At 42.0% G+C, this 11193-nt stretch overlaps 1 protein-coding gene across 1 annotated transcript in view; it reads right to left on the reverse strand.

Annotated features, from left to right (window-relative positions):
• Positions 1-356: 356 nt before the first annotated feature.
• Positions 357-11193, reverse strand: part of LOC123970443 (somatostatin-like receptor F_48D10.1) — a 16771-nt gene continuing 5934 nt past the window's right edge. The window contains exons 4-6 of the mRNA XM_046048488.1: positions 8406-8552; positions 880-1029; positions 357-389 (exon numbers count right to left, since the gene is read on the reverse strand). Of these exons, the coding sequence (XP_045904444.1) occupies positions 357-389; positions 880-1029; positions 8406-8552 (330 nt within the window). The remainder of the gene's footprint in view (positions 390-879; positions 1030-8405; positions 8553-11193) is intronic.

Genomic DNA, 11193 nt, shown 5'->3' on the forward strand with positions numbered 1-11193 from the left:
TTAATTATTAAAATGAAGTAAAGACAGCAGAAGTTAGTGGGACTTTGAAATGGAAAAATGCATTGTTTTACTACAATAGAGAAAAAAGTTGACACTGAAGTAGTGTGTTGTGATGTTTAGCTGTTTGATTAAAGCTGAAATAGGCAAACACCTTTCATCTAATCACAAAGTGTGGTTGCAAAAATGTACCCTGTGGTGCCTGATTTACCTAAATAAAACTATGACATTGGGTACCTGCAGGAAATCCTATCCCCTGGCATAAAGTAGATCCTTAATGGCTTTATTGATACTGAAATGTATATACTGTACATTCTTATGTGTTATGTGACCAGCCCCAGTTCCCTTTTAAGATAACTCTATGGGTCTTTTACTTTGAAGAAGAAGTCTCCCTGTTAAGAAAACGAGAGAAGGAACACATAAAAATATTTCTGTGTCCATTCAGGAGCCATGATGATTGCTGATTGAAAAGGCACTTATGTTACATGGCTGGATGGAAACACAAATTGGTAAACAGCTGAGAGATGCATGTACAGATAAACATCAAGACGGGAAAAGTATTAATGAGGTTGTTTCACCAATGCGAAGCGTCAATATTGCAATGCATTTAGAATGGGTTTTCATGTGTGTGTATCAGAAAATAGACCAACAAATAGATATTTTTAATACAACAGCAGAAAAGCCATGCCATATTGATCAGATAATCCAACCCCTCTGCTTTCACATGTATATTCTCATTTCATGTTTTTCCTCCTCAGCTTCTTGTATCACTTGACACACCTGACATTCATTGTCCATTGGCTACAGTTCCGGTGGAGTAATGGATAAAGAGGAGGAGGGCGTAGTCAGCGCAGTGATGGTAGGAAGTTCAGCCCGGGTTACCATAGAGGGTACTATGGAGGCTGCTTTGGAGGTCGCCATAGTAGTGGGTCTGATTCCTGGGCAAGTGGATGGAGACAGGCATGTAGGGGTGGAGCAGTGCAGGTCTGCTGCTGTGTGAGAGGTAGGTGAGCCTGGAGGGTGATGAGATATCTTCAGAGGGAGGATGAAGAGGGCCAGAGTTGTGGAAGAGGGGAAAGAAAGAAAGAATGAAGACAACAAAACCATGGGATGATTTTAAAAAAGGAGGGAAAGGTAGAAACAGAAAGCAGAAAGAGAAGAAAGGTAATTCACCTCTAGTTACTTGGATGAGTTCACATGTTCAATGTTTAAAGCAGAGGTTTCCAACTTCTGGACTGCGGACCAGTTCTTGTGCAAACAAGCCACAAGGAAACAATATGATTTGGCATAAAAGCTTAATAATAACAAGTCTATTAGAAGCTCTTTTTGCAACAGTGTGGTAGTGCGGTAGTAGGTTTGTGTATGTATCTGTCTGCCGCTAATCTCGCATATTAATGAACCCATTAACGTTGTAAAACGTCACAGTTTGATTAGGCTTAGCTGCCAAAACTACTTGGTTAGGTTTAGGTAAAGATCATGGTTTGGGTTTAAAGATATGAGTTACATCAGTTACAATACATATTTAAGTTAAATTACATTATGTGCAAGATGTACGTCAACAATTAAGTCAACATATTATTTAAAAAAAAAACACAATAAAATACAGAGCAAATAAAGTTAAAGTTATTATCCTTAAGATTTTGATTAAATTAAACCCCATTTATATATTTACTGTTGGCATTTTTTGTGCAACAGCCATTAAATGTACTTACATTCAGTAAATATATAACTCGTATTTATAAAAGTGTTCATTGTAAGTGGGGTCCACCATTCCTGCACTGGATTTAAATTGCCATCACACAGGAGGGCTTCACAAAAAATGATGCAGCAATCCATAGTCATTTTATCTCGATATAAAATCTTGATATCTGCCTCACTGTTTACTGTTTAATCTCATTGCACTGTGTCAGAGCTGTATTAAGTTACTACTAATGCAAACCTTACTAATACTAATATATGAATATTACATACTAATGCAAACTCTGACCGGTGTTTTAAACTGTACTTGCTCTTTTCATGGTAACACCAGGTTTCACCAAAACAATAAAGGCTTAACTCTTATGCGTTAGTTATGCAACTAGAATTTTCAATTTCTGTTTTGACCTTTTCCCCCACTCCCTTTGTGTGCAGGGTGCAGTCCATGACAGCTAGTGCACTGCTTTACCAGCAAGAGGCAACTCCAGTGTTGTCAGAGAATCAATGTTTGTTAATTAGACGCGAGAGGCGTCACTTGTTTTTATTTTTGTCGGCCTAGTTTGAGTTGACTTCTGAGGCGAGTTCAATCTCAAAACATTTTGCACCTGTTGCACCTGCAACATTTTCTGATTGATCAGAACGAATGTTTTCTCGAAACGTTGTGCAACATTGTGGAACATTGTGGAATGCTGTGGAAAGGGCTACAAAGACGTGTTACCCAATCAGCTGTGAAACACAGTTTGTAAACACAGCAGTGTTAAAAAGGCAGTAAAAATCAGCACACTTGCGTACACAACGGTGTGTTCAAGGCACCACCGTTTCTGTTGGAATTAACGTTTTGCTACGTATTGTTGCCGCTGAACTCAGCCCTGGACTCTGATTTGAACTGAGATGAGGACTCATTCGTCGGTGGTTGACCTTTGGGCTTTGTATTGAGCACTGACCGTATAATACACTGTGGTGAACTTTGATATTATACATTATTTTATGCCATGACCTGACTGTCAAATTATCTTTCTGTTAAATTATTATAATGTTATACCTCTTCTCCTCCACTGCTCATCAAGCAACCCTTTCTAATGTTCTTCCTTCTTATCATGGCTGACATTTACAGTAATAATAATAATAATAATAATAATAATAATAATAATAATAATAGGCCTATATTGTATAGATGTATATTGTGCATCTTCAATTGAAATATCTGGCAGTTAAAGAGGTGGTATTATGCTTTTTGGCTTTTTTCCTCTACTTTATTGAGTTATATATCTTTTTTGTGCATGTAACAGGTTTCCAAAGTGAAAAAGCCCAAAGTCCTGCCCAAAGGGAGTTCCCATCTCCCACAGAAAGCTCTGCTCTGAACTGCTTGAAAAGAGCTTGTTTCTAGTCCAGCCCTTCACCTCCTTTACTCGCGACATCACAAGCGGCTAGCGGGGTCAGGCACGCCCTCAAACCAAGCTAGTCTGAGCAGAGGCCCTTTGGCTCGACTCGCCTTTGTTTGGTTTTACATTGTAGAAATGTTGTACTTGTACCTGCTTCCAGGTACTTTTTTTCGTATCACCTCACCTCCATCGAGGTTCCAAGCGAGCTGAGGGATACTAAAATGTAACATGAAAACACAACAGACTGGTTGGTCAGAGAGAATATACACTATTCACTGCATCATCATTGCGTGCACCATACAAAGGCCAGCAACAGAAAGTTTTATATTTTACAGTTTTCGTATGGAATTTCATCACTAAATCCACTTCTGAGAAGTTTTGAGGTGAGAAATCAGCTGTGCAGATTTCGAATATTGACAGTTTTATGAGAAGTGATGGCGGAACAAAAATGTGATTGAATATTTTCGGAGTTGAGGAGCTCCGCAAGTGGCTGAGGGGGAAGCCTGTGCCAACCCGCGGGAGGAGCGTGTGAGGCCGGCCAGCCGCCCGCTCACAGAGCCCTCTGCTCCCGCCGTCACACAGACCGCTGCAGCAACATCGGCAGAGGAAAACACAACTGGAAGGTTTTCATACCGCTTATCTGTCTTTACATTCTGAGTAATGTGGAAAGTTTTAACTTAAGAAAGAGAAAGCTGTGTGGATCCCTGGTGTGTGTGTCGCATTGAACATTACGTCACGGCAGTTGTGTGTGGCGTCGCTATGACGACAAGCTACGTACTATCTGTGGGTTCTATCTGCAATGGAAAACGGAGCAGGGCCGAGTAGAGTCGAGTCTATTTGCGATTTGTAGCATTTTTCGGCAAGGCAGCATAGATCGTCAGAACACCGGCAACAGTTCAACGTTTAGTCCTAAAAGACGATGCATCTCCGACTCTGTTTGGGCCTGGAAATTCACAATCACAACCTGTAAGTATGCTTTATTGTTTGTGAATTATATTTAAAATAAACACAGCAATGTAACTTCATAGACTGTTCAAGTGCGGAGTTGTTGTAAACGTTGGCTAACACAGCTACAGTATAATGCTAATGTTACATCTGATGTGAAAACTACTGAGCAAACGTTCAAATAGTTCGGCCAGTTTTTATGTAAAATTGAGTTGAAATATGGTGGTTTTGCAGTGGTTTGTGGTAAGAGGTGGAACAATGATGTTGTGTGGTTGTGGACTTCTGAGTAACTTATACCATCTGCTTGGTTACGGTCGCAGTCTGCAGCGGCTTTGATTTGGATTACACTACCTTGTTTCTTACGACCGCTCTTCTCTGCTTCTGATTGGCTAGTAGTCCTTACCTGGGAACTGTGCGTGTGCAACTCCCAACAAAGATTTTGTACAAGATGCTTCACTCTGTAGCTATAAACTATAAACCCTAAGTCCTCCACTCCATAAACAATTCTCGCCTGGCAAATGAGCTGAACCAGTTCTACTGCCGCTTTGAGAGTCAATTGGACCGTGACTCCTCCGCTCAGCTTCAGCCTCAGTCCACCACTTCTTCCCCTCCCTCCTCAGAGCTGGCCAACTCCACCCCCTCCCCTCTTCTCTCAATCACAGAGAGGGAAGTCAACGGTCTTTTCAGGAGGCAAAAACCCTGCAAAGCAGCTGTCTCCCCATCCACCCTGACACACTGTGCTGATCAAATGTCTCCGGTGTTCACAGACATTTTTAATACCTCACTGGAGTCATGCCATGTGCCAGCCTGCTTCAAAGCCTCCACTATCATCCCTGTCCCCAAGAAACCAAGGACCACTGGACTAAACGACTACAGACCCCTCGCCCTGACCTCTGTGGTTATGAAGTCCTTTGAACGCCTTGTGTTGTCCCACCTAAAATCCATTACAGACCCACTCCTGGACCCCCTGCAGTTCGCCTACAGAGCCAACAGGTCTGTAGACGATGCAGTAAACATGGCCCTTCACTACATCCTCCAGCACCTGGACTCCCCAGGAACCTACGCCAGGATCCTGTTTGTGGATTTCAGCTCTGCTTTTAACACCATCATCCCGGCCCTGCTGCAGGACAAGCTCTCTCAGTTGAACATGCCTGACTCCACCTGCAGGTGGATCACTGACTTCCTGATGGACAGGAAGCAGCACGTGAAGTTGGGAAAACATGTCTCTGATTCCAGCACATCAGTACCGGTCTTTCCCCCCTTCTTTTCTCCCTGTACACCAACAGCTGCACCTCCAGTCACCAGTCTGTCAAGCTCCTGAAGTTTGCGGATGACATCACCCTCATTGGGCTCATCTCAGGTGGGATAAGTCCGCCTACAGGTGGGAGATCGACCATCTGGTGACCTGGTGCAGCCAGAACAGTCTGGAGCTCAATGCTCTGAAGACTGTGGAGATGGTCGTGGACTTCAGAAAGAGCACAGCCCCACCCTCCCCATCATCCTGTGTGACTCCCCAGTCACCACTGTGGACTTCCTGGGCACCATCATCTCCCAGGACCTCAAGTGGGAGCTGAACATCACCTCCATCACCAAGAAGGCCCAGCAGAGGATGTACTTCCTGTGGCAGCTGAAGAAATTCAGCCTGCCAAAGACAATGATGGTGCACTTCTACACCGCCATCAATGAGTCCATCCTCACCTCCTCCATCACCATCTGGTACGCTGCTGCCACTGCCAGGGACAAGGGCAGGCTGCAGCGTATCATTCGCTCTGCAGAGAAGGTGATTGGCTGCAATCTTCCTTCTCTTCTGGACCTGTACGCCTCGAGGACTCTGAGGCGAGCAAGAAAAATTGCAGCTGACCCCTCCCACCCCGGACACAAACTGTTTCAGACGCTCCCCTCAGGCAGGAGGCTGCGGTCCATCAGGACCAAAACCTCTCGCCACAAAAACAGCTTCTTCCCGTCTGCAGCTAGCCTCATTTACAAGGCCCGGGTCCCCTACTGACACTTCCCCCTTGCAAATTATACAAATGTCTTTGCACATGTAAATACTGTTCCATCTCGTGTCGGGCACAGACCTGGCACGTCGGACATATTTGTTGTTGATTGTTGATCTTTGTTGTTGTATATTTTCATGTTGTCAGTTTATATATTTATATGTACACAATATTCTCTTCCGTTGCGTTACTTCTGCACGGCACAGACCCAGAATAATGCACATGTATATATATCTGTAACGTTGTTCTTCCATTCCATATTTATATATTTCTACCTTTATTTATGTTGACTGTATGTTTGTCTATGTGTAGCACCTTATCACCACAGCAAATTCCTCGTATGTGTAAAACACTACTTGGCAATACAGCTCCTTCTGATTCTGATTCTGATTCAGAGCACTAACCTGTTGCATTCACATGCTCCTTGGATGGTCCCATCTCCTGACTTGGGAAATTGTTCTTTTGACTTTGGTGTGTTTATGAGCATCTAAGTAATACGGAAACAACATGGACGTTACAAAGAAGATGTATGTTATTGCTCAGAACATTCAAACGTTTATATCTGTTTCGACAAAAATATTGCTTTATGGTCGCACATCCATTTTTTTCTGATTATTCCAATATCACATTAGGCAGCGTTTAAGATCAACATCGCTAATGTTACTTCAACTCAGACAAGCGACTTGTTTAAGCAAGTATAAACATGTAAACCTGTACAAAGCATACAGTATATAGTGACTCTGTTCCTGTTGCAGCTCTAGAAACAACAGATATATAGTTTTAGTTATAGTTTTAGTTATATTTAAATATTTGAATACTAATCCTGTTCGTGCCTATTTTTTATTATATATATTTTTAAAAACACTTTAAGTAATGAAAAAAAACAATAAGAGTACTGCTAAAGAACCAATAAAAATAGTATTATCGATCCTAACAATAGCCAAACGTGATTTTAACACTATAATTTTTCAAAAAAACACACATTTTATTGAGGCCTCAGAGCAGCAGAGCAGAGAATAGTTAGAGAACATGTTTTTGAAAGCTAAATAAGAAAATTCTCAGAAGATCTGCGCGATCTTTGTAATTTTAAGAAACCTTAGTAAGAGACTTTTTATGTAGCTTTCATGATAATGAGCAAAAATCAAGTAAAGAAAATGTAAAAACATCTTTACTGATTATCCAAATTGGTTAAATTGGTAGAACAAGGCCATTTCTATCATTGAGCCTAACCCGAGGCTTTCAAACACATGGTTAACGTTTGGTCACAGTTTGGTTAGGTTTTGGCATCAAAACTACTTTGTAAGGCTTTGGATTTTTGGATTTTTGTTATAGCAGCCCCGTCTGGAAGAAAATGCACCAGCCGCCACTGCTTGTGTCAACTCATATCAAGACTTATTTGTTGGTTGGGAGGATAGAGAGAGATCATGCCTGAAACAAAACTTAAATGATTTGTGTACATGTATGTGAACAAATGAAAGCTCACAGTTTAACTAAAAATTCCAGTGTACATACCAGTAAAAAAAATTAGATTGACATTGTCAATATGAAAAAATGGTGTGCACTTCTCAAGGAATTTCTGATCACGTGAAGATGGAGACATGACTTAAAATAACGATGTGAGAATAATCAGAGATCCATGCATCAATAATTGAGCACTTGGACTCTAACATTTATTCTAACTCTGACTTATGGAGGGGTTTGTTTTAATAACCTTGAAACAGTTGAAGGAGCTTTGCGAGAGTCTCATCAGAGCCACTCAAATGCACCTCATTGCTCTTGTACACAATTACCTAATTGGACACTCTGAAGCCCCATGTTCCAGAGACTGAGTCAAAGCTTTTTCCTTTCCTGACTGCCCTCCTCTTTCTGACACACACACACACACACACACATTAACCAAATCTCATAATCTTTCACTCCCGCCTTCAGAATTTTCCTTAATCATTGCCTCCACAGGAGCGTTAATTTACTTTCCTTCTTCAATTAGCTGCTCTCACACAAACATGCACACACACAACTGCCTGTTCATCGACTCATTAGTGATGCAGAGAGCTGCAGTGTGTCAGCCTGTATTACTCATATTGTGGAGAAAATAAATCGGGGCGCACAGTCACATTGTCGGCCTTCTTTTTGGGAACAAAATGCAAGTCACCATAACGTAAATCTTTAGATTTTAGTTTTAAGACCATTTAGCATGTAATTAGAAGTGGAGAAATCAGTCAAGTGCAGAGTAATGTACATACGTATAGAGGTACTGTGTACATAAATAAACAGTAAGGGATAGATATGAATATGATGCGTCCAGTATGACCAGTATAAACATCTGGTCAAAAAAAAAACATTGCTACATACACACACAACAAAAAAAACACACAGACACACATAGTACCTGGCTGCTCTGAGGATCATGGTAGACCTGGTTACGAGGGGAAAGCGGTACACAGTCGTGTGCTGTGGTTTTCTCTGTGCGCGGAGCGCTGTGGTCACCATCATCTACACCACTCGCCTTGCACTTCATACTCCTCATACACAGCACCTGCAGGTCCACAACAACAGTTATCTTTAGGCTCTGGAGCTGCATCAGAAATCAAGACTTACGAATGTAACTGCGGTTCTATGAATTATGGATGACCACAAGACAGCTGCGCTTTAGCACTGGTTATCTCCATCTCGCTTATGCACAGGTTGAGTCGCGATACCAACAAAGTCACCTGTGACCATGCGAGGAAGAAGGCCGCATACAGAAGTATAAAACCCTAACCTCATCACCTGTGCTTTAAGTGGAAAAAAATTGGTTCCAGTACTCCCCATTCACACGGTGGTGTGGTCTACTATCCTATTTGTAACATTTCAACAGACTATTCAACAATTCAACTGTTTCGCAAATAAAACTGTTTGAGTAGGATTAGGTCTAATATTACTGTATTCATTACAAATTCAGATAATAGTATACTATATAGCTTACCACTAGTACAATATTAATTTTAGTTGGACAATACAGCAGTTTCATTTTTGTGGGTTGTTTTCATTCATTAAATCCTTGCGTAAGACAAATGGTCTACATTGGTGTTTAGTCTTTAATTAATGAATACTAGTACTAATTTATCATCATAATCATAACCATTCATGCATAACAACATGGTCACTATTGCGAAAGGTTGCTGTAGCATGCCAAACTTTTTTTAAGGTCCTGCCCCATCCAGGCTGTTATTGGTCAGTTCACAAAAAGTGGCACTGATAAATGACTTTATAAAAAGACTACTCAGTCTCCACCAATAGAGATTAGCATTAGGGCCATAAATTGCCCAGAGAACCTGATATGGAGAGGGCAGAAAAGAGTGCTGGCAGCTTGTGCTATATGGAAAGTTACAGCTCATGCAAACCATACAAAGGAGTGGATGCTGTTGACAGGACGCCCATTGCCACATTGTTGGGAGCAGCCGCGTTGACACTGTAATAGCAAGCAAAGGAACATGAAGACTCCTAGGTCACAGAGACCACTTTTAAGGTTACCCGGAACGTGGACACACTCCAAGTTACTAGGTGCAGGTAGGCCTTGTGACCTACAAGTGAGTAGCATCACATGCACAAACAATTGGAGAGTTTCAGTTTTGATACCCCCATAGCAAAGAAACCTGGTGTCTGATGATTAACGATATACTGCAGAGGTGCTGACTGCCCAGATGAGAACATGCCAGGCTTTCAGTGCCCAGAGAAAGTGTTGCAGTGCCAGATGTGAGCTTGAGAGCTGCTGCCCACTCCATGAGCCCTCAATGGTCCTGCGCTGCCAGACTGCACGCTAACTCAATCGAGAAGGTCCTCCACATCCTCTCTGCTAGAGGGGATTACTCCCAGAGGAACCCCCTTGGTCAGACACATCTTGTTTTTCCAAGGCTCCAAGGTCTGGCAACAAAGACACTGACACTCCCCCTGTGCATTTTGTGATCAAAGTGGAGGAGGTAAGGAAAGAAGACCTAGAGGGATGACGATGGATGCTGCTGTGAGCATGCCCAGCAGCCCGAGAAAGAGGCCACATTTAAAAACAAAAATGGTTTGCCAATTGTCAAGGTATGGTAAGATTGTCGAACCTGGCCATCCATGAGTTACAAATGTGACATCTAACTAACGTTAGATGTCCAACCAGAAGTATTGTTTATTTACCTGTCTAACAGTACATAAGTTGGCGAGGTCACTGGTGTGCATCAGCTAATGACATTTAAGAGAAAAAAACAGCTTCTTTTGGTGGATGTAAAACAAACCCCCAAGTTACGAGACTAGAAGCGACGAGTTATATTGATCTGCCATTAGTGTCTTAAATGGCAAGAAGATGGAAGGAGCAGATTGTGTGAAGATGTTAGGGTTTTATACTAGGGCGTGCTCCCTTTGTTATCACGTGGTCACAGGTGACTTTGTTGGTATAACGACTAGACCTGCATTTGCGAAATGGAAATATCCAGTGCTAAAGCACTGCTGTCTGGTGGTCAGGAAGAATGAAATAGAACTCCAGGAATGACAATAGCCAGAAAATAAGAGAGGTCAGAATTGAGACATTTTTACAACGGCCTATTAGAGCCGTAGAAAAAAGAAATAAAAACTTTACTGAGCCAGGGGAGGGTAATATTTGAGAAAAAAATCAAGAGATTAACATAATACAATTTGCTAGAAAAAAATATGGATATTCTCTGAGATTTACACTCACCTAAAGGATTATTAGGAACACCATACTAATACTGTGTTTGACCCCCTTTCGCCTTCAGAACTGCCTTAATTCTACGTGGCATTGATTCAACAAGGTGCTGAAAGCATTCTTTAGAAATGTTGGCCCATATTGATAGGATAGCATCTTGCAGTTGATGGAGATTTGTGGGATGCACATCCAGGGCACGAAGCTCCCGTTCCACCACATCCCAAAGATGCTCTATTGGGTTGAGATCGGGTGACTGTGGGGGCCATTTCAGTACAGTGAACTCATTGTCATGTTCAAGAAACCAATTTGAAATGATTCGAGCTTTGTGACATGGTGCATTATCCTGCTGGAAGTAGCCATCAGAGGATGGGTACATGGTGGCCATAAAGGGATGGACATGGTCAGAAACAATGCTCAGGTAGGCCGTGGCATTTAAACGATGCCCAATTGGCACTAAGGGGCCTAAAGTGTGCCAAGAAAACATCCCCCA

Source organism: Micropterus dolomieu, linkage group LG04 (genome assembly GCF_021292245.1).
Source record: "Micropterus dolomieu isolate WLL.071019.BEF.003 ecotype Adirondacks linkage group LG04, ASM2129224v1, whole genome shotgun sequence".
Classification (NCBI taxonomy): Eukaryota; Metazoa; Chordata; class Actinopteri; order Centrarchiformes; family Centrarchidae; genus Micropterus; species Micropterus dolomieu.